Source organism: Podarcis liolepis (genome assembly GCF_965112155.1).
Source record: "Podarcis liolepis genome assembly, chromosome: 17".
NCBI classification, from domain to species: domain Eukaryota; kingdom Metazoa; phylum Chordata; class Lepidosauria; order Squamata; family Lacertidae; genus Podarcis; species Podarcis liolepis.
This window is the reverse complement of record NC_139571.1, coordinates 4,991,344-5,015,694: the sequence shown is the minus strand read 5'-3', so window position 1 is coordinate 5,015,694 and position 24,351 is coordinate 4,991,344. Positions and strand designations below refer to the sequence as shown.

Genomic DNA, 24,351 nt, shown 5'->3' with positions numbered 1-24,351 from the left:
GGCATACTTCCTATCCCAAACTTCCATAGCACTTGAGGTTTTCGCTCCCGGGCTTCAATGTATCTAAAATGCAATGTTTCAATGAATTAGTAGATGAACAAGTATTGCTAAGAAAGAAGCCACAATACCCTAATATTTACACTGTATTTTCCAGCAATACTATTTATTTCCTATGGCTTTCCCTCACCCCTCTTTAGCAGAAATTGCAGTAACATCCGGACTATATTTAATTGGTTTTTTTTTCAACACAGCCTTTATTTTCCTTTATAACAGTTTAAAAAAATATTTGTTAATGGTTGTGTACAAATGAAGTCAACTCACAGCTTGCAAAAATAATTAAAAAACACATGGAAACAACTGCTGATAAAAGACATTCGTTTTCTACCATAAAGTTCTGGGCTATGATTTTTCAAAAACTGAATGGGATGCCTCATCCCTGTTAACAATGAACCGGTCACCTGCATCCTCTATGCAGCCATAAAAATCTCAGCCTTAATGTAAAAAAGTAAAGAAAGGGTTTTTTTAAAAATAAGTCCTAAGATGCTACATTAAAGTATAATTCACATACATAAAAAATATTTCTGAAATTCAGAAGTTGTTAGCAAGTATGGAAATCTAAGGAGACATTTATTCACAGCATATACCTGAATTTATCATGCTGTTTTAGTAGGCCTGCATGCTCCTCAGCAATCTCTAGCAAAAACAAAAACAAAAAAACAGAATGAAAGACCTTTTTTAAATAGAATATAGTAGTTTTAACTGAGAGGTCTTTTGTTTGCTTGTTTGAAGCTGCATTAGGAACCTCAAAGACAATTGCACTTCCAAAATGGCTGCCAAAATGTATGGTTAGGAGTTCTCTAAGGCATAAATGAACCAAAACAACACCCTTCTAGGATGCTTTGAAAATACAAAAACAGAGGTTTGTTCCTAGTCTTGCAAATTAAATCTATGGCCCTAGAAGGGAGAATTAAAGCCTTACTCTTTTGCATTTTCTTCCAACAATTTATGTATATTTGTGCTTGCCTCTATCTGTGGTACAACTCGGATATATTTTACCACAGATTCCAATAAAAAGTGTTTTTCCTTGCTACTTGACAGGACAGGGAGACCTCTTTTTCCCTCCTCTGCAGCCACCATCTTCTTCCTTCTGTCAGATGGAAGTGAGAAAAAAGAGCTTTATATATAACAAGTGCCCTACAAGGGGTTGGTTGAAGCGTAACAGGCCACAACGTGCTCCACAGGACTTTCTGCACTTTCTGCACCATCACTAAGGGCTACTTCATGCATAATATTTTTTTCCTACATACAGGTAATCTCACTGTAGGAAAAGCATTGGCCATCATCATATGTGAAGTATATGGCAAGTATACAGGTTCTTACAGGCACTGGCTTCCAAAGTCATGCTTTCTACTGACTTGCAGCAAAGAAGTTGCCCATGGCCATATTCCACATTTTTCTACATGGAGATTGTCTCTACATAAGAAATACATCCTGTCAAGGAAGCATTTTATGCGGGAGGATACAAGTAAGGCCTCCGTTTAGCAGACAGTTTATAAATTCATGCTTGGCCTTTAAAAGATTTTTTTTTCATTGGAAACCAACTCCTTCCCCACCCCAAAAGGATAAGATAAATGGTGATTTTTAAAAAGGAGGGGATTTGTTCTTACATACTATATGCGATAATCATTGCTGGTTTAAGCTGGATCAGTTCCATTAGCTTCAACGAGAGCTGCAAGGTAGTAAGTAGAAAATGCATAATGCCTTAGCAGCATTTTATTCTCAGGGCTCTAGAGGGAGCAGGGGCAGAATAGCATCCCATCAGTTGTACCAGGCCCTTGTGAACAACTGTTCACATGCAAGGGGTAGAATTTGGTTTGGTGAACCAATTTTATTGTACTACACTGCTCACAGTTATAGCTTCTTATAGAATGAAATGTGAATAAATTATAGGTGTGGGGTGGAATATAGACACCATAAATATTTACTAAGAAGAATAGTTTTTGAAGACAACCAGGAGGCAGGGGATGACCCAAGTCTGTATAGTGACTCCTTACAGAATCAGTTTTGCCATTCCACCATCTAATTGCTGTATAAGTATAAAAAAATACGCAACCCTTCCCCCCTTGCAAAAAAACAAAAAAACCCACGACAACATTCCAGGAGAGATGCTAAACTGGACTTCAGTTGATTAACTGAAGCAACTTTGAAATCATACAATTCACCTTTAAAGAGGTACAGCCTACAAAAATGACAGCACTTACAATAACAGTGTTGCTGGGTTTCAGAATTCAAAATAACCAGGAATGTATCATTTTATTGCCTAAATGCAACAGAAGGCCCCTGCCTTCCAAAGGTACCCTGCACACCTTGTTCAGAGCCTATGCCAATCTAACACTCCCAACACTTTAAACTTGGTTAAGGCATCAAGCTGCGGGATGAGACCGTGTGTTCCCTCCACATCGGTCTTAATCACAGTTAAAGGTAACAGGTTGCATCCAACAGAGTCACTCAGCTGATGATTAGGCTTCTTTCTGTCAGTGCAATAGGGAGGCAATCCGTTTTCTGTGATTCCCCCTGCAGCCCCCCAACTCACATCCTAACTCTGCTCCAGCGGATTGGGAGGCCACAGCAGACTTGGGGGCTGCAGGGGGGCGAGGCAGTAGCTGGAAATTGCTTCCCTCCCTGTTCCCACTGGAAGTCTTACCATCAACTGAACAAAAACTCTGGATCCAACCCAATGTCGGTACAAAGCTTAGCTGTGACTAATACAAGGGGGTTTGCTTTTAACCAGAAATTTGGCTTTAGCTGGGAAACAGCACACCCTTGTTTTAACATTAACCACTGTTGAGATTGGGGCCAACGCAAACTATAACTGTGAGCCAGGCCAGCAGAAGGGGAGGGTGGGAGGAATTTGCACCCCAAAAAAGTACAGACTGAAGAAGGGAGTGCAATTGCACATTCTGCTGTGGATCCCTTGACCATGGTTAAGAGATCAGGAGCATTATGTTGGCACTGCCCTCGGTAGTTTAATTGTCAGCAATAATTCAATGCATATACAAAGGAAGAATTCCTTCCTAAACAAAGCAAGCTTTTTGCACTAATTTTTCCCATTGTCAAATGGAAGACTAATGAGGCAGTGGGTCACACACTTTGCTAAGCTGCCACAACCAGTTGCAACATACAGTAGACAATGCATGGACTTGTTCTCTGCATTCACATGTCGCTGTACGTTTAACTCAATGTGATGAATAAATCTCTAAAGTCTTCCTTGTGAAAGTTAAATATCCTCCTTAAAACAGTAAACAGCTTGAGTGGCTAGTGCCAAATTACAAACAGGGAAATGGGCTGGCGGGGAGTGAAGAGCCATGTGTGTAAAAACACCATCTCAAATTTAAAATAGACAAGAAATATACAGGAATGGTAGTTTAGTTCACAGCCTAGACTGAAACAGCACTAACAAATGAGGTAGATAAGAAAATGAAACTTGAAATGTAACATGGAAAAGCAACTCAGCTGGAATACAACTGAAAAATCCACCCAGTTATTAAAATGATACATTCCATTAATATCATACAAGCTTAGTCTCAAAGCATCACAGCAGAAAAAGTGCCTTTTAAAACCCAAAACCAAATTCACAGTTTGATCCTTGTCAGGATTCAGGTTTGAAAGAACAGCAAAATGTAAGGAGGGGGGGGGGGGACTGGATAGTAAATGTTCTGCATTAAATGTAGAGATTCAAAACCCAACATATAAAACATACCAAATATTTTTCCTGTTTTGTCAAACATACATTTCAGTGCCTCTCTCCATTTTCTAGACCGTGGTTCACTCAGGTCTCCCCAGCTGTAGAGATGGGAGTCAGGTCAAGCTTGTATTTATTTCCCCCAAAGTTTGAAGGCGACATGAGAAGAAGCATCACTGCCCACTGTGCACTGATTCGCCACCCCCTCTACTGTCACCAATGGTCAAACAGGCTTTGGTTATGTTTCAAAATCCCACAAACACATGTTTAACCAAAGAATTGTGGGGCAGGGAAAAAATCACGCACACTTAAGGGCAACAATAGCTCCATCACACCCTGGTATGGACTTATCCTCTGATTTCTGGCCACATATGGCAGGAAACCAGATGTTACAAAGTACACATGGCAGCCGCTGAAAACAGTAGCCCCACATACTCTACAAAAAGAATATGTGAGCACAATGATGTCACATCACATGTTCCTTTGCCAGAGGTTATGGAGGAGAGGGGTGGCGGTTCTTTGGGGCAGCAACCACTCACCCTACGTAATCCTTAATTCCATCCTAGCTTTTAATGCCACAGACAGTGGTGTAAGCACTGGCGAACATAGGTTACTTCATGACCACCATTTTCATTCCATTATCAGAAGTGAGACAGACGAACAAACCATGTCAGGATTTGCAAAAGGGAGCCCCCTGTTGTCAAATGTGAAGCAAGGGCTCTGGGAACTCCGAGCAGCATGGAATGGTCAGATGGCTCAATGCACAAGACACAACGTGAGATTTACAACAATAAGCAGGAAACCTTGATTGGACCAATGGAACCCTGACACATGAACACCAGTGTTCAAGGACACATGCTTGCAATTTGCACTGTGCACGTCTGCCACAAAAAACACTGGTGTACCACTGGTGTACCCAAGGCACACACAATTGCTGGGGGGAATAAGGCCCTCTACCATTTCCTAGCAGATTTGTGTTTTCAAGGCTTTCAAGTCGGCTAACTTGGCAACAGTTTTCAAAGACAGCACACAATTCCATGCTTTCCTACAAGTTATCCTAACTAGAAAACATGTATTTGTAGTCAAAGTGTCTGTTTTAAAAGAGATAGCAGGGGAACATTTTTTTAAAAAACAAACAAACAAAAAAGAAAGAAAAAATACATAACACTGTTCTCTCAGTTCTTCAAACTGAACCCCCACCCCAAAGTATATATAATTCAGCTGCTGCAGATCCTAATGAGAGATGCAGCAATGCGCTGTTTAAACATCATCAAACTTCAAAAGACTAGAACTACTTTTTTTGACTTTCCAGTAAAAATCTGAAAAGATACTAAAGATTATCTATCACAAGGCACTGCAAATCTTTGCAGGCAGAACAAGGAGGCTGCATAATGCATGGGAAACAGGATCTTTTGTTCATGGTGGGGAGGGAAGGAAAGCCACAAAACTTCCAGAGGCTCCCAAATTCACAGGAGCTTCAAGTGTCCCTTTGAGAGGCTGAGTTCAAACAAGTAGCTTGTCTCTGCAGCTACTCCAAAAAAGGGGGGGTGGGATTACAGGTAGGCCCAAACCAAAGTACTCTGATTTATTTAATCCCATCATTTTAAACAGGATTTATCTAGTCCAAATAACTTTACTTTAGAGAAATACAGCCTCCCTCCTCTTCATTCTCTAAATATTCATCAGCAAAGCAAGCCAGATCCATGTTCAACAGCATTGCAAATCTCTTACAGCACTCCGAAGACAACCATTTAACTTTGTTAACTCAAAGTGAACCAGAGCTTGAAATATCAGTTCCCTGACATATCAGTCTAGATATATCAAGGGAGAAAACAGGTCAAGGTGTGTATCAGGAATATATTTCAAGAATTCTGGGGTCCAAAGGAATCAACTGCTACACGAAATATTACCTTGAAAAAAATTTAAGACTATAAGTCTTATAGTCTTAAGACTCAGTAAATTAAGACCTCCATAGTCTATGGCCCAGTTCGCATGTAACATTAAATAATAGTTTAAAATAAACTATGGTTTAAAACACAGGACTATATCATGCAAGGGAGGAAACAAGCCAGAGTCTGGCTTGTTGTGATGTGTGAATTCAGTTTGTGGTTTGTTTCCTGCAGATAAATCATGTGGTAAGCCAAGAATAAACCTTGGCTTCTATTCTCTGGGCAGAAAAAAACCATAAGTGAGGATTCACATGTCACATCATGATAAACCAGCCTTCACCTTATTTCCTGGCTCCACAGTCAGGGATGGGGAAAGAGAAAGGTACTCATGTAGGCTAAACCATTGTTTAAACTATAGTGCAATGTCCCATTGCCCTTGGCCCAATTAGGTCAATGTAACTGACTTAGTCTCCTGCAGAGATGAACTTGCAAGCATGGTCCTTATAGGGCAGCTGAAATATAGTTTATAAAATAAGGGGGTTATGTGAGGTACAAGACTCCAGCAGGAAATGGACTTCCATGCATGTAACCTATTCAAAATAGTTTTAGATCTCTTGCTATTTTTGAACGGGCACATTTTTCTCTTTAAGTCAGAAAACCAGAAAGCCTGTCACAGCAGACCCTGGCACTACTTTCTTGCCACCATAAATGCATGTACAACCTACTCAATTTTCAAAAGTTCTCCGTAAAGATGGGACTTCTTAATCTTGGCAGTAGGTGATCAAAGCACAGCAACCACTTAGGTGTTTTATGCTGCAAGAGACAACACTAATCAAAAGCAAGAGCATCTATCCATTCAAATCCACTGTAAGGCAGTCAACTCAATGCAAAACTCTGTGCACCTCTTCCAAGCATAACTTTCAGTCCTTAAAACTGTGAAGTATGGATCATAAAAGAGAGGCAAAGGCGTGAGATGGGAGATGTTTTTAAATACCATTTGGCTATTTCCCACTCTGTTCCCACCCTTTCTGCAGCTTCCTCTCCACCACAACAAACTAACTGCAAAATAAATTTTTAAAAAGCTACATCCCCAAACTCAATACTAAGTTTAGTCCAACAGCCCCAAAGGATCCACTGAATGTCATGTGCGTATGAGGATTGAGCTGCCATTATATAAACAGCTGTGCTAAATTGCTCAAGAACAACTACAAGCCTTTCAGTAACAGGTAATAGGTGGCATTTTTGTCTCTTCTTTCAGTGGTCCTCCAACTGTAAAAGGCCTGTCATTTGGGGTAGGAGAGGGGAGAATTTAAGACAGGATTCAGTGACAGCAAATCTTTCTGCAAATAAAATCCGTCCCCCCCCATCAATGAAAGTTGCCAATGAAACCAGGCAGAAATGTAAAATTAAAAGAGGATCCAAAGTGTCACTTTCCCTGCTGCTCCCACTCCTTCAATAAATTAACTCAAATGCCAGTATGTGAACAATTTAAAAAGGGTTGCTATCAGCCTCAAAAACTCAAGGGACCTGGGGCCAGAATGACAGGGAAGGGTCATTAATAAGCAGCGCATGGGCATGCTGTCCATCTCAGGAAGATTGAGATGCACAGGCCAAAGCTCTCTCAAGTATGATATTAAAAAAATCCCCCCAAAGAATATTATATCAAGTATTCAAATAAGAGAATGCAAAGGCAATCTCCCACCACATTGCTGCTCTGGGGAATTCACCCCAAAATCCAGGCCGCAGAATGCAAGGCAGAGGAATGGAATCATGAGTTATAGGCACAGTCCCCATATCTATCATCCTTTTAGCCGTCCGCCTTCATTTGGGACTTGGGGGGATGGGAGCTGGGTTTTGCACAGGTGATGCTGGAAAGGCTGGCATGCTTATCCCTGGCTGAAATGGTCCCACAGGCTGGGCAGGGACAACAACAGACTGCTGGGCTGTCCCTGAAATGCCCACCCATTGCACTGGGTAAGTTGTCCCTGTCATGGTGTTATACTGGCATACGTGGGGTACTCCATATGGCGATAGTGTGCCGGTAAAGGGGGACAGGGGAAGTCCTTGGGGCAAAGCAGCTGGTACGGTCCCTCGGATCTGGGAAAGCGAGGAAATCCATGTGGACGTGTAGCCCACTGTAGATGTTGTCGTCTTTAAAAACAAAAGAAACAAGAAACTTATTATTATTATGATGATGACGATATTAGTATTATTAAAATGTGTATACTGCCCTATACCTGCAGGTCTCAGGGCGGTCACAACTTAAAATCACAATATAAAAACACAAAATGCATCATAGAAACAAAAACAACCCAATAACCACCCCGCCCCCCCCCCCCACATTTTAACAGGGCATGTCAATCAGCCCTGGTTAAAAAGGAAAGTTTTTGCCTGGCGCCTAAAGGTATATAATGAAGGTGCCAGCCAAACCTCCGTGGGGAAAGCATTCCTCAAATCGGGAGCCACTGCAGAAAAGGCCTGTTCTCATGTTGCCACCCTCTGGACCTCTTATGGAGGAGGCACATGATGAAAGGCTTCAGAAGTTGATCTCAGGGTCTGGTAGGTTCACAGGGAAAGAGGCACTACTTGAGGTACTACTTAAAATGAGAGGAAGTCATTGCTTCAATTGATTCTGTACCTTGTTGCTGTATCCTCCTAACAAAGGAGCACAGGAGAGGATTGAAATGTAGGAAGTGAAACAACTCAACCCTGCCAGTGGCGAAGAAGTCAAATGAGGACTAAGAAGACCCAGGTTCAAATCCTCAAACAGTCATAAAGTTAACTGAGTGGCACTGGGTCAGTCATCGCATCTCAGCTGAACTTATTCCACAGTGTTGTTCTGAGGATAAAATAATGAGAGCAGCCTGAACTCTGCCGAGCTCCTTAAAGGAAAGGCAGGAGCCAAATATAATAAATAAATCCTCATGATCACCATGAAAGCTAAAAGCCTGGATTTTTCCAGTCTAACTGAACTGGAGATGGCTCTCAAGGTGGTAACATTTCCATCTGTTGTAGAGACTCTAAGAGGTGGGTAGACACACTTAAGCACAAATTCTGGCACGTGGGAGGCAGCAAGGATGTTCCTTTCAGATCTTTATCTCTTTTCCAAGACTTATACAATTTTATAGGGAGAAGCTACTCTTTTTAGACACCTGCTCCCAGTTCTGCATCCTAGAACTTATGTGGTGCCTGTGTCCCCATTCCTCCATCTGTCCGTCCTTCTGCGGCTTCCCAGGTCCATTAATGCAAGATGGGGGGGGGGGAGCTTCTATAACTCTTTGCTTTAGATCCACTCCGCTAGTTTTGGAGATTAAACCTAGGAGCAACCCTCTCTCCTCCCCTCCCTGAAGAGGTGACAATCCTGAGTTCACATGGACTCCAGCTATTACACATAGTGTAATAGTTAGAGAAAAACAGGTGCCTCCCCATAATGCCTAGGTTGTGAAAATGATTAAGTGGGGGTGGTGAGCAAGGTCACCCCCAGCAGGACAACAGCTAAGGTATCTCAGCTTGCACAAGCTCACCCTTGTGAACTTTATTTTATGAAATCCCACCCCCCTCACCTCATATACTTTGCTCCAGCTGTCGGAGTCCAGCCGATGCTTGTTCTGTTTGATCTGGTTGAGACTTGGCTTGATAAGGGAGTTCCCCACCTTTTCTTTTGTCCAGTCGTCCACCAGTTTGTGCAAGTCATCTGTGAACATCCCTTTCTTACTGGCTGTCGTCTGCTGACAAGAAGCAGTGCTGCTGACGATGCAGAGCTGGTCTAAGGGCGTGGGAAATATTTTAAAGCACATTACAGAAAGCAGAAACAATCCGTAAAAATGGGATGTGCCGTTTGGGTCTCTTTCCACAGGGGAGGGCAGCGGCGTAGATTGCGTGGCTGGTGTGGGTACACGTGCCCCAGAGTGGAGTGTGCGTGAACAGAGCCCTCACCACTAATGCCGCTGGAGTGCCCTCCCCCTGCCACCAAGTAGGGCTGCACTGCGCCCCTGCCACCTGCAGCCCTTGGAGGGCGCAACGCACATATATCCTAAGGGCGCACTCTGCCTTCCAGCTCTGCGCCACTTAGCAATGCTGCAGGGCTGGGTGAAGCAGTGGCATTGCAACAAGGGGGGGGGAGGGCGCCCCAGGTGCCATGTTGGGGGGTGACAAGAAGGCACCCCGCGGGTGCCTCTGCTGCAGCCGCGAGCAGAGGATTCCGGTGTCGGCAGCAAACCGCTATGTACAGCATATGTGCGGCGTCGCATGCGCTGTACGTAACGCGTGTAGAGGATCTTCCGTTCACAACTGCAGCCGTGAGCAGAGGATCCCGGCACCGTCCATATGGCGCTGGAGCGGCGCCAGTGACAAACCACTATGTACAGCGTATGTGTGGTGTCGCTACATGCAGCGCATGCATCGTACGTAGTGACGGCGCACATGCACCCTACGTAGCGACGCCCTGCCCCAGGTGTCACACGCCTTCGTTCGCCCCTGGCGTGAGGAGGATGCAACAGGCATGCACCCCGAACAGGGAAGGGCACCTGTCTGTTGCGTCTTCCTCCCACAGTCCTGCGGCATTGCAAAGCAGCGCTGGGCTGGCAGGACAGTGAGGAGCAAAATGCCCACCCCAATGCGTCCGAGGTCACTGCCCCTCTGGCCCTACCGACGTGATGCCACTGGGCGAGGGGAAGAGCGATCATGAGAGGCAGGACCGTGATGCTGAACTTCAAAAAGTACATATTTCCGTAGCAAAGAAAATCAGATTTGCGCTCTGAGAAAGCCTTGCCACTTCAACAGATTTGCATATATAAGCTTATTTTATTTTATCTCCAAATGTAGGTTGCTGTTTAATTTAGATTTGCTTTTAAATCAATGACAGGAGGAGCAGGGGGAGAGAAAAACGAGGGGATTTAGGTTAGGTGGCCTGGCCATAGTTTAGAGCAGGAAATGGTAGCTGGTTGTGAAAGAGGGAGCTAGGTAGGTCAGTCCTACCCAATGGTGGGAAGGTTTCCCCACAGGCTCCAGTTTCAGGGCTTCTGAATACATTAAACGTTTAAAGCACATCCCCCCCCCAAATAATTCTGACACTGTAGTTTACCCCTGACAGTTACAATTGACAGCAGCCATTAAACAAGCTGAGATTTTTTTGAGAAGAAAAATGTGTTTTAAAGGTTTAGCCTGTGTTACTGCCTTCTTATTTCCCAGATTCTCAGCTTCACCATTTACACAGCATCAACACTACATTGACAGGATGAGCAGAAACAAGTGAAGTGGAAAGAGGTGCATCCCCCAAACATGCGAAGATTGGAAGCCACAGAAGTTTGCGATCTCCTGCAATGCCTCTACAACATGTACTGAAGTATGTATCCCCTTTTCAAACCCTAGATGTTTACGGCAAATACTGGTGTACCAAAAGCACTGTATAAAATATGAATCGCCTCTCAGTCATGGCAGCTAGAAACTTGTTTTTACACACACTATATTTCTCTCTCTCTCTCTCTCTCTCTCTCTCTCTCTCTCTCTCTCACACACACACACACACACACCACAATGCTAGCTATCAGGTTCTGTGTTTGCATGGTGAAGTTGCAGAGATGTCATCTACCAACAGGAAGATATTAAACATAAAGCATTGGCATTTCAGAAGAGAAGAATGGAATGTGCAAATACCTTGGCTAGTCTCTGCTTGTGAACAGCTCTGGTGCAGCAAATGGGCCTGAATGCTCAACTGATAGTCTATCACAGAGGCAGCAGTGGTAGCACAACAGCATTCTGTAAGGCGAAGGAAAGTTGGGGGGGAGGCACATGATTAGAGGTAACAAAACTATGGGGTGGGAATGGAGAAGATGACAAATGAATGGATCTGTATCCAAGGGTAATATTTACAAAGTTGTCTCAGGGATTTGGGCATCCAACTAGTGACTATTGTCAAGAGATTTTTGAAAAGTTCAGCTCACCAGGGCAAAACATAACAAAGGAAAGTGGCAATGGGAAAGCTCTCTAGACTTTTGCTGCATCACGTGTAATGAGCCAACAAGGAAATAATATAGAATTCCCATGGCAAAGAATGCAAAGTGGAAAGGAAAGCTTATCTTGTGAACCGGACTCTTTCATGCATTTGTGAACTTGGGACTTTTCTTCTACATTAAGGAACCCTTCAGTTTTAACAATTCCCTACACCGGCACCCATATTCTGAACCACCTCCCACTCCCATCTCTTACCGGGAGCAACGATGCCATTGTCAACATGCGACAGAGACTGTGGCCTGCTACGCAGCTTGCTTTTGAAAGACTTGGGCCGGCGTGGAGACGACAGTTGCAGGGAGATGTCAGAGGATTCTGACCTGCTATCTTTGATGGAACGCAGCCGTTCATACAACTCCTGCAGCTCCCTGTTCTGTTGAGCCTGAAGGTTCACTACCTCCTGAATGTGTCTACACAGAAAAGGAAGAGGACAAAGCCTTAGGACAAAGCCAAGCCCTGGCTTACTCTATAACCCCCTCAGCAGCCACTTGACGCAGGCAAAGGGTGATGGACCATCTGTGAGACTTTCAGCCCAGGGAGCAGGCAAAGACTTTGATTGTGCTAAGGTTCAGGGTTAGGAGCTCCTTTACTTTCTCCTCACTCACATGGGTTGCTCTGGGAGGGGTGGGCCAAAAGGACTTATTGGCCGATGCAGTGCTCCTCCTGATTGGCTCAGCAGTTCCTAAGTCTGCCCGCCCCCCATTTGTAGCATTGGATTGTACTCTTTATTGAGACCTGGGACACACAGCATGGGAAACTTAAGCTGCTCCACAGGTGAGGGGTTTTCCTGCAGCCCATGTGTTCCTGGTATATATGACTATGGACTCAGCTAGACTGGTAAAGAAAAAGCATTCTATATGCATTGTATATGTAATCTGACACTGTGACATCAGATGGCGCTGTGGAGTCCTGTCTTTTCCCTACCGGATTTCCCTGTATGAGTTTGCAACGCGTTTCACTGAATCGCTTATTTGACGTGTCTCAATCCAGCATATGTTTTGAAACTGAAGGAAGCAAATGTCCCACAAGGTATCTGCTTCCTGTTTGCTGCTATGGCTAAATAGTCAGGGAACTGTTCTGTGGCGTCTCCAGTGTGGGTTCATGCGCACGAGCTCCCTGTCTTTTGCCTCTGTGATGACTATTGCTGGCTCAGGCATACTAAAAGTGCATGGGGGTCATATTCCCCTTGTTGGGGCATGCTCTTGCATCTCTCGTTTCCCAACCATTTTCTCTACAGTGTGAGTTACTGGAGGCCGCTGCTGTCAATGTGTGGCTGTGGCCCCTCTTGGGCCTATCCTGCTCCTTCCCTTTCCCCAAGTGGCAAAATGCTATTTTTCTCCTTTAGTGGCCTTGAATTCTCATCCCTTTGCAGGCGTTCTCCCAAGGCAGCACTTCGGATGTTGTGTTATATGGCTTCTCTTTCCTTTCTTTTGTGTTGTGAAGAAAAACAGTGCTTGTCAGCAGTGTGCAGTGTAAGAGGAACTGGACTCAGGGATGCCAGCGGCTCTTGGCCACTCACACAGCAGAAGGTGCTGGGACATCATTGTATATTTGGCAGATTGCGTGTTGCGGGGGGTGGGGCAGGGGTGTAGCAGGGGTGCCCCTATGTCACCATGAGTCAGTTGGCTCTGTCTGGTGGCCATAGGGCATTTCCGTGACTTCGCCACATTGGCCACAATTAAATGTTCAAGGGCAGGTGGCGTTGCCATGGCTGCTGGGGGTGGAGCTGCTGCTGCTCCACCCAACTCTTTTCAGAGCCATGTGTCCCCCACCCACCTTCTGTGACGGGCAAGGGTTGGATATGGCAAATGTTGTGCCAGTATAGTGGCAGCTTCCCTGTCTCCCTAGGGTACTAGAGGATAAGGTTGCTCTGCCCTACTTCTACTTAATACATCACACATCTATAGTAAGGGCTGCAGTGTTTAATAGATTCACCTAGACTGATGTATTAATTAACTTTTTTGCTTGATTAAAAAGCTGCCCTTTGCTAACCAGGCAAAATATTTTGTAAGGTAATTATTTGTAAGGTAAGTACTTACAACTCTGTGGCTGAAAGTTCCTTCTTAAAAGAGGCATTGCTCCTTCTCTCACCCAGAAGGGAAGGCCACTTCTAAGATTAAGACTACTATGATGCAATTATACATAATCTAAAAAGAAGAAATAACGATTCCCCCCCCTTCAGAATAAGTTTCCTTCATACGAAAATTTATGTAGATTCAGTTACATTGATTGGTTGCATGACAGATCACCTGAGAATTCCTTCATCAAATGGCCATCCAATCTGGCTTGCTAAATAGTGGCAGAATCATCTGGAAGTAGCAGACCCAGACTTACCGAAGCTTTGTGATATTATCTAACTTCAAAATCAAAAAATGAATGTAATGGAGCACAAAGAAAGTCTTACTCTGCTCCACCCTTTCCACATTTCGGTCCCTCGTTATAATGAGAACCTTGACGAATATGTTACAAGGCCCCATTTTAGTGCCCTTACTTCTCCCGCAAACGCTGCAGCTCCACCTTCAGGTCCTCATCTTCAATCTCAGACTCATCATCGCTGCTCATTGGGGAAGAGGGGGAGTAAAAGAGTGAACTGCGCCTCTTTACGTGGGTGCCATCCCTCTCCTCTTGTGACTGCTGGCTTCGCTCCCAGCCCTCCAGGCTACCGCCCATGGGGGCAGAAAGTTCACTGTCAGAGCTAGGCTGCTTCCGCACAAAACTGCCTTTGGCCCATGGCTCTGAGAAGGACTGCATCCTGCTAGCGATAGCAGACTTCTCCTCCAGGTCCCGCTGCTCAGGGGTGGTAGGGGATGCATCGGTTTCACCCATGGCACCAGCCAACATAGCAATTTCTCCTTTTCTGGGAGCCTCTTCTTCTGGACCAGGTTCTGAGGAAGGAGGCATCTCACAGGGTTCACTATCTGAACCACCTGAAGCCTGTGGCACTGTGATGACCTGAAGCACACACAGAGAAAGAGAGAGGAAGAGAGAGAGAACGTCAGCTGAGTAGGTTCCCTTTTATAGAAAAGTTGACCTAGTGTGGGGCAGAAAAATGGGCAGGATTTGGTCCCCAAGGAATATTTTTTTTACAACTACAAGCCCAGGCGGCAGCTCCCACTTTGGTGTCTTCAACATGACACACTTGTACTACTGGGCCTCAGATTGTGGTTAAGAGTCGACGAGGAATGAGCAGGGGTTGCAAAGAGCCAGGATTCCTGGGGTTTCATTTCCTTAGTTGGATTTTTAACCTACTTTATCTCCAAATGCTTAACCCGGGAACAAGATACATTTATAACAATATCATTTAAAATAGATTTAAAATATGAAATATTAAAAATATTGCATTTTTTTAATGTTCAACCACACCTTGCACAAATAAAAAGGTTTTATGTATGTTAGCTACTAAATGCACACAAAAGCTTTGACTTACATGACCTAAATAGGAGAGCAAATTCTTATCTTCCATTCAGAAAAAGGGGGAAACAGTGTATCATGTCATGCCAAGAGAGACCTGGACTACAGGGACATAAATGTCAGCTGACCCTACTGCTAAAAAGACCACACCAAACAAAGAATAAACTCCCCTCACCCCATGTATTAAATATCTATGAAGAGAGGACTTCAAAGAGAAAATACCAGATACACTAAGAAAACTGCCAATAATCAGCTTCATAGATTTCTTTAAAAACTACTTTGAATTAATATGCATTAATATGCCTTGCAAAGGCCTGCTAGGAGATCCTATAGCAACTGCAGCAAAACTATCCACAGTCAAGACAAAACTGAGTGGTTTTATAAGGACTGCAATACATTGATGGGGGAACAGAGAGAGTGAGAGACAGACAGGGGGAAAACGTACAGCAATTTAAAGCACAGGGAGCTACATGATACAGACCTACATACGGTTCATCAGGAAAGATACACTATAAGAATGCAAAATACTTATAGTGCATGAAGAATTACTGCAGAGAGATGGAGCAACAGACACAGCCCTTTTCATTATCTGAAAAGAACCCATAGGCACTGGTAACTCCTCTTTCAGACAATTTTTTTACTAAGAACTGTTTATCATAGAGAGTCCCCTCTAGTATTAGGACAACACTCCCTTGACCCATCTGGTCAAGCATCATGCCACCTCTGAGACCGCTTGTTGCAGGATTTTCTCTAGTCACTGCAGGTAGGCAGACAGTTCCTCTCATCACCTTTGCATGTTGCTATGAAATCTATAGATAAGTTCCTCAGCACTTTTCATACTCCCAAATGTAGGTTCCAAAGCTTCTAAATATTCATGTACCCTGATTAGGGAGGTTACCTCTCTGGTAGGCTGAGCATGATACCTGTTGCAAGCCACACGTATTGCAAGAACACAGCTCAAGGCTCAGGGGAAGCTGACTGTAGCAGACACACTTACTGGTAGCAGAGAGTCACAACAGGCAAGTCAGGGGTTTTTCAGGACCCTGGACAGAGCACCACAGATGGTGCTGGCTCATGTGCTCGCATTTACACACAAGGAGAACTGTTGCCTCAGCAGAGTGCAGAGGCTGGCTGATCTGGTATTGTTCACACTCCCTCTGAGGAACAGCCAGTGTTCTCAAAAGGCTACTGCCCAATTCTGCAGCCTTTGCCTCCTACATTGTGCAACGGTGAGGACTGTACTGGGCATGTGTCATCTGAGTCCAGGGAGTCTGGCAAGACCTTGCAGCCTGAAAGGTTGTAGAGTGGGAAATGATCCCACCCCAAGCAGTGCTTCCACCTCCTTTATGACTTCCTTTGAGCCTAAGGGTGACTGAGGCCAGAGAATGTGAAGAACACCTCCTTTTTTAATCTCTAGTACAGTGCTGTAACATGCTTGATTCATGCGTGAAGATTGTTCCTCCCCAATCCCTGGGTAACATGTACACAGAGGACCCTCAGTTTTCAGTAAGGAATAGCTTCAGGAAAGTTTTAGCATCCTCCCCAATATCTTCCCCACAATATGTATCATTGTAGCACTGGGAGCACTGGTTTCAAAGTAAAAACTGCCAGACCATAGCTGCAAAGGTATTCTCCTGTTGCTCTAGAAAGTATACAAGGTTTTTCCTCCCAGTAACTACATTTTGTATTGAATATACTTTTTATGACTGCTAAGTGTCCAGACTCAGTTTGGTGTATACACAATTGTCCCGCAGGGTGTGCCATTCAGGCAATGTGCCTTCCCACCTAAAGAGCAACCAACTCAACCTTGCATAATCCCCCCCCCCACATCCTCATCAAAGTCTTTAGATCTCTGTTGATCAATGTCTATATGACCCAATGCTTTCTTGGTATCATGGCCCCAATCCCAGGCTCTTGCACTACACTGAGAAAGATACTGATGAGGAAATAATACATGCTGCTCTACTTAGAGGGGCCCTCAGCATCTCTCCCTGGGCTCTTCTGGCCCAACAACAGAGCTCTCAACCTTCCTCAAACAATGAGCCTCCAATAATATTGATATCCCTTCCATGGCACAGGAATCAATGCTTGCAGAATAGGACGAGGCCCTTTAGGTCATCAACTTGCCAACTAACTACATCACAGTAATCCAAGTTTATGCACCAACTACTGGTGCTGAAGAAACTGAAATTGACCAATTCTATGAAGACTTACAAGACCTTATAGAAGTGACACCAAAGAAGGATGTTCTGCTCATTATAGGGGATTGGAATGCTAAAGTAGGGAATCAAGAGATAAAAGGAACAACTGGCAAGTTTGGCCTTGGAGATCAAAATGAAGCAGGGCAAAGGCTAATAGAGTTCTGGCAAGAGAACAAGCTGGTCATCACAAACACACTTTTCCAACAACACAAGAGACGACTCTACACATGGACATCACCAGATGGGCAACATCGAAATCAGATTGATTATATTCTCTGCAGCCAAAGATGGAGAAGCTCTATACAGTCAGCAAAAACAAGACCTGGAGCTGACTGTGGCTCAGATCATCAGCTTCTTATAGCAAAATTCAAGCTTAAACTGAAGAAAGTAGGAAAAACCACTGGGCCGGTAAGATACAATCTAAACCAAATCCCTTATGAATACACAGTGGAAGTGAGGAACAGGTTTAAGGATTTAGATTTGGTGGACAGAGTGCCTGAAGAACTATGGGTGGAGGCTCGCAACATTATACAGGAGGCAGCAACTAAAACCATCCCAATGAAAAAGAAATGCAAGAAAGCAAAGTGGCTGTCCAACGAGGCCTTACAAATAGCGGGGGAGAGAAGGCAAGCAAAATGCGAGGGAGATAGTGAAAGATACAGGAAATTGAATGCAGATTTCCAAAGAATAGCAAGGAGAGACAAGAAGGCCTTCTTAAACGAGCAATGCAAAGAAATAGAGGAAAGCAACAGAATGGGAAGAACCAGAGATCTGTTCAAGAAAATCGGAAATATGAAAGGAACATTTCGTACAAAGATTACCATAATAAAGGACAAAAGTGGTAAACATCTAACTGAAGCAGAAGACATCAAGAAGAGGTGGCAAGAATACACAGAGGAATTATACCAGAAAGATATGGATGTCTCGTACACCCCAGGTAGTGTGGTTGCTGACCTTGAGCCAGACATCCTGGAGAGTGAAGTCAAATGGGCCTTAGAAAGCACTGCAAATAACAAGGCCAGTGGAAGTGATGGTATTCCAGCTGAACTGTTTAAAATTTTAAAAGATGATGCTGTTAAGGTGCTACACTCAATATGCCAGCAAGTTTGGAAAACTCAGCAGTGGCCAGAGGATTGGAGAAGATCAGTCTACATCCCAATCCCAAAGAAAGGCAGTGCCAAAGAATGCTCCAACTACCGCACAATTTCACTCATTTCACATGCTAGCAAGGTTATGCTTAAAATTCTACAAGGAAGGCTCAAGCAGTATGTGGACCGAGAACTCCCAGAAGTGCAAGCTGGATTTAGAAGAGGCAGAGGAACCAGAGACCAAATTGCAAACATGCGCTGGATAATGGAGAAAGCTAGAGAGTTCCAGAAAGACATCTACTTCTGCTTCATTGACTATGCAAAAGCCTTTGACTGTGTTGACCACAGCAAACTATGGCAAGTTCTTAAAGAAATGGGAGTGCCTGATCACCTCATCTGTCTCCTGCGAAATCTCTATGTGGGACAAGAAGCTACAGTTAGAACTGGATATGGAACAACTGATTGGTTCCAAATTGGGAAAGGAGTACGGCAAGGCTGTATATTGTCTCCCTGCTTATTTAACTTATATGCAGAATTCATCATGCGAAAGGCTGGGCTGGATGAATCCCAAGCCGGAATTAAGATTGCCGGAAGAAATATCAACAACCTCAGATATGCAGGTGACACAACTTTGATGGCAGAAAGTGAAGAGGAATTAAAGAACCTTTTAATGAGGGTGAAAGAGGAGAGCGCAAAATATGGTCTGAAGCTCAACATCAAAAAAACGAAGATCATGGCCACTGGTCCCATCACCTCCTGGCAAATAGATGGGGAAGAAATGGAGGCAGTGAGAGATTTTACTTTCTTGGGCTCCATGATCAGTGCAGATGGTGACAGCAGTCACGAAATTAAAAGACGCCTGCTCCTTGGGAGAAAGGCGATGGCAAACCTAGACAACATCTTAAAAAGCAGAGACATCACCTTGCCAACAAAGGTCCGTATAGTAAAAGCCATGGTTTTCCCAGTAGTGATGTATGGAAGTGAGAGCTGGACCATAAAGAAGGCTGATCGCCGAAGAATTGATGCTTTTGAATTATGGTGCTGGAGGAGACTCATGAGAGTCCCATGGACTGCAAGAAGATCAAACCTCTCCATTCTGAAGGAAATCAGCCCTGAGCGCTCACTGGAAGGACAGATCGTGAAGCTGAGGCTCCAATACTTTGGCCACCTCATGAGAAGAGAAGACTCCCTGGAAAAGACCCTGATGTTGGGAAAGATGGAGGGCACAAGGAGAAGGGGACGACAGAGAATGAGATGGTTGGATGGTGTTCTTGAAGCTACTGGCATGAGTTTGATCAAACTGCAGGAGGCAGTGGAGGACAGAAGTGCCTGGCGTGCTCTGGTCCATGGGGTCACGAAGAGTCGGACACGACTAAACGACTAAACAACAACAACAACCTTGCCAGCCTACTTTAGGCTTCAGGTGGTCCTAGCTCTCTGCTGAGACACTGCTTTCCAAAACTCAGCCAGCAGGGCTATTAGGGATTTCCCAGGGTCCTGACTGGCTTAGGCAATTTGCCATTCTTTCCTCCCTGCTAGAAAGTTGTAGGAGTTATCTTCATTTACACAACTTTTGGCTCAAGCTGCAACTCAGGAAAATTTGGACCTCAATTTGTCTATTTGGGTAAAGGCTTCCCCCCTCACAGATCTGAGATGTAGTAAAAATAAAAGTATTTAATCCAATTACAAAAAAGAAAAAAGAAAGAAACAACAGCATGAAAAACTGGCTGCTTTGTCAAATAGCCTGTGCACTCTGTTTATGGGGTGACCTTCAATGGAAAACATTGTTCTTTGTAAAATACATGGCTTGCTCCACAGTGATGCTCTGACTGATGTGTGGGTTTGTGGGTGGGGAGATGTTTCTCATATCCACTCAGCAAACTGAACAAGAGTAGATGGAAAGAAAGACCCATGTCAAGTAGGGATTTTAGCTCACTTAGCTCAGCTCAAAGCAGTGATAAAAACTAAGATGACAACAGCTTCTTTACTCTTCATGAATCAGATTAGCAAAGCTTGCAATAGTACCAGCCTCTTCCTTTCAGAAGAGTCAGCTCACAGTCCTTTAAAAGCTCTCACATCTGGAGGGTTTACAGCAAAAGATTAGCTCTGAGCAGCAACCAACTATGTCCCTGGAAAGTTCAGTAAAAATGATCTCTCCTTATTCTAGTATTTGTTTCTTGCCTCTAGGTGGCTCCAATTTGATACCTCCCATTCCCTGAAGTTTTATACCTCCAAGAGTATGAGTTGAGTCACAATATGAAGCTGTGACAAAGATTGGTTTCATAAATGCGAACTATAGATAAACTTGGCAAAAGCTGAAATTGTGATTTTCACAATAAATGAAATAGTGGACTGAACATGCATTATATAACTCATAATTGGCGCATCATAACTTTAGACCAATTATCCAAGCCCTTTACTGCTTTAAGGCAATGAACAAGCCACAGCCAGAATGCAAATCTCCAACAAAGCCGTAGTTCAAACTTCAGATTAAATCAAATGCTTTATCTAGTTAAAATAAGATGGCTCAAACCTACACCAGCTGCAAAAAATAAAATAAAAATCCAAATATGGGGAAATGCCAGCAAAACCTGGTCCAGGAGGTATGCCTAATAGTCAACATATCAAAAGAGTTGGTGGGGCAATGGTAAATTTTGCCTTCATTTTGCCTCTGTCACTGTCACACCCTCTCCCAGAAGGTTGTCCAGATGGGAACGTGGCCATTAGCCTGAAGACAGTCCCCCACCCTTGAGCTCTTTTGAGCAAAGCAAGGTAGTAATGAAAACAAACAGCGGAAGTAAGACAATCATTGCATGCATATTTGGATTTACATGGTTTTGTGGATTACATTATACGCACCTGAAATCGGCCTCGCTGGAATGATCCAGCCACAGATTGACCGGGTGCTTTATTCTGCACTGTTGCATGCTCAGAGAGAGAAATCCAATCAGGAGCAACATCACCAGTCATCTCCTCTGTTGTGTCATTTATTTTATTTTTGTTGAAAACGAACACAAAGAAAAAGAACACAGTCAGGCAAAGCTGGGACCCTGATAATACTAAAAAGCAACATTGCATTATAAAAAGAATGATTCTATTATACATGTAGGCTTTTTATTTTATTTTTTGTATCTAAAGACCTACACTTCTATGTGGAATGAAGAAACCGGTTAATCAAACTGGAAAACAAAGTGGTGGTGGGTGAAATGTTACACAAATGAGTAAAGGAGCAAAAATGTATAAATGGAAGAGGCAGGAAATGCTAAAAAAGGGGGGAGAGAGAAAATAAAACAACCATACTTAAATAAATCAAAACAGATGTTACCTAGTCTAGATCCCTGACTGTAAGCACACTACCTTGCCGGACTTTTGATTTCTTGAAAAAGCTGGTCTGCCGTAGCCTGTATGCCCAGCTTTTTAATTTGCGAGTCCAGGATTTCTTGCTAATAGGGTTTTTGAGACTAGGGCAAGTAAAGCTTAGGCCAAAATATCCACCTCCTGCATGCAGGTGCACAGCTCCACCACTTGATGCTGAAGCAGGACAGGCCACAGGGTTCTCAGGAAATGAAGCCTCCGGGGACATCTCCTGAACAAAAGAAGTGGGTGGGGAAGGGACAGAAGAAAGTGGTGTCTGAATATGGCAAGGGGGACTCTTGCGCTATACAAGTTGAACCTTACATATTTTAGAGCAGGGCTAGCCAACGTATTGTTGGACTACCAAAGCCCATCATCCGGACCACTGGCCATCCTGGCTGGGGTTAGTGGGAGCTGGGAGTCCAACAACATCTACAGGGCTCCTGGTTGGCTATCTCTGTTTTAGAGATTGCTTTCTTGCTGAGGGTTGCGCATTCAAATCTCCAAGCTCAATGAAGTGCCTATTTTTAAAAAGATCAATTTGTCAGGTTAAAATAGCCAATGACAGGTTAGGAGGTTATATGTAACTGCTCAACAATTTTACAATGCCTTTCTCCAAATAGGACATTTCCAATTCTTAGCCCAAGTAGGGCCTAGTAAAGTTCAGTTCTGTATTAATATAGGCAAACTGTTGCTGTAAAAATATCATCTAACTCCCACCCTGTGCCTCTCCCAGCACTGGTAACTCCCAGATACCAGATATTCATCAAGCACTCTAATAAAACTGATCCAGGACAAAATGTTGGGATAGTATGCCTGAAAAGGAAACTTACCTCTCACTTGCCAGCACCCATTAAGCTAGCAAATGGGTTTGTACAGCCATCTAGCATAGCTATAGATTTCTTGTTGCAGGAAGAAAAGATTTCAACCCCAGCCAATCTCCCTGTCAGTACTCACATGCGTACAGAGATCACTGGGAGCAGAGGTGATAGCACTGGGCTCCCTCCTCAGCACTGGCAAACTGTCTGGATGACTTGCAGATGGGATCAGCATAGCCTGGGGGTCTGAAAGCTTGGTGGGGCTTTGCTGGGTCTCTTGGGGGGAGTCTGGTGCATCAAGAACTGGGCCAGGAAGAGTTTCTTCAGCAGACGAGGAAAATGGAGACTCCAGGGCACTTTGTGTGTCTTTCTGGCTCTCAGGGGAAGTGCCCGATAAGCTGTGTTCCTGATACAGAAGCGTCCGCAGCTTCTCATCCAGAGTTTTGATGTTGTTGTCGACAAAGTCCATCTTAGGGGGGCCCTCACTGTCTGACTCCAGATTGGATGCGAAGGGGGCGCCTTCTTGTCCAGGGGTCTGAGCCAAAGCACTGGCCTGTTCTGTGCTCATCGTGTTATCTGCTTCCTCAGTGGTCGGGATGTGGCAGGTGGTTGGTCTGGGCACAAAGGCCTCAGTGGGCATACTTTGCTCCGCAATGCCAGGTGTTGGGTGGGGTGTATATGAAGATAAGTGAGTTTCGTCAGCCTGGGTCTCTGCCTCTAAAGACTCTGGCCAAGCAGAAGAATCGGAAGCAGTAACATCATAATTGTCACCAGCAGTGGCAGACAGCAGCTTATCCATGCTGCCTTCCACTTGGTGAGGAATTGCTGACTGCTCAGTTTCCGATGTTTGGGGTTCAGATACCATACTGTCACTTAGCTCATTTGAGCTGGAAGAGGGGATCGTTCTGTGCTGGCTGCTGAGATTTTCCACAGCCTGTGGACAATTCTGGGGGTGATCTTCTTTGGTACTCTCCTTTATATGGTCTGAAAACACAAAGAGATAAAACTGTTGACAATTAACACCCTAGGGAAAGCTATGTTGCAGTATGGCCCTTTAGAACAGGCTTCCTCAACCTCGGCCCTCCAGATGTTTTTGGCCTACAACTCCCATGATCCCTAGCTAGCAGGACCAGTGGTCAGGGATGATGGGAATTGTAGTCTCAAAAACATCTGGAGGGCCGAGGTTGAGGAAGCCTGCTTTAGAAGGAAAAAACCCGTGTTAACTGCAGAGAGTGTCCCTTCTAAAACTTGCAATTCAAGATGGGATAGTTCTCAAAATTATGACTTTAAAAACCAGGGTTTCTGGCTTAAGAGAAAGGGTGTGTAACTTAAGCCAAGGGGCAAATTTGGCCCTCCTATTCAGCCCATGGGGCTCTCTACAGGTCACACCCCTTTCCACCTCAATGGTGCCTTCCTTGAATGCTTTTGCTTGGCTGGATTATGTCCTTGGAATTGTGATTATGCCTATTGCTTGCCTGGAAGGAGAGAGGTGTGTACACATGTGTGCAGAAACCTATGCTTTTTGCCTGGCTGGAATGCAGCCTACTGTAAGAATCACATCTGTTGCTCTGCCCACTTTCGCCTCTCACTTCCCTGCCTCCTCTCTTTGCCCGCACCCACCATATGGCACCGGGAAGGTTGCTCACGAGGAAATGCCTTGATCTGAAAGGTTTCCCACCTCTGCTTCAGAAACAGCTCAGAAAAACAAGCCCAACATATTTGCAGCAGAACAAGCTTTTAGGCTATTATAAAATAAATTCACATAGCATTTTTATAAAGGAGTGTAATGTATATGATTATATAGATAAAACAAGCTCAAGGTGATGTATGTGTCCTATG

The 24,351-nt window shown here is 44.2% G+C and overlaps 2 protein-coding genes across 48 annotated transcripts in view; one reads left to right on the top strand and one right to left on the bottom strand.

Moving 5' to 3' along the window:
• LOC310696819 (uncharacterized protein) overlaps positions 1-24,351 on the top strand; it is a 234,548-nt gene that overhangs the window by 48,172 nt on the left and 162,025 nt on the right. The gene's annotated exons all lie outside the window — the stretch shown is intronic.
• The window catches only part of WNK3 (WNK lysine deficient protein kinase 3), a 99,929-nt gene continuing 75,812 nt past the window's right edge, over positions 235-24,351 (bottom strand). For 46 of the 47 annotated variants that reach the window (XM_083482707.1, XM_083482718.1, XM_083482698.1 and 43 more), the window contains 8 exons: positions 22,652-23,496; positions 21,698-21,926; positions 21,200-21,315; positions 14,132-14,592; positions 11,839-12,050; positions 11,287-11,388; positions 9,195-9,397; positions 235-7,782 (listed from right to left, as the gene is read on the bottom strand). In XM_083482707.1, coding sequence (XP_083338833.1) covers positions 7,453-7,782; positions 9,195-9,397; positions 11,287-11,388; positions 11,839-12,050; positions 14,132-14,592; positions 21,200-21,315; positions 21,698-21,926; positions 22,652-23,496 — 2,498 coding nt within the window. In that variant the 3' untranslated portion in view covers positions 235-7,452. The remainder of the gene's footprint in view (positions 7,783-9,194; positions 9,398-11,286; positions 11,389-11,838; positions 12,051-14,131; positions 14,593-21,199; positions 21,316-21,697; positions 21,927-22,651; positions 23,497-24,351) is intronic. The other variant, XM_083482714.1, reaches the window with a different exon arrangement.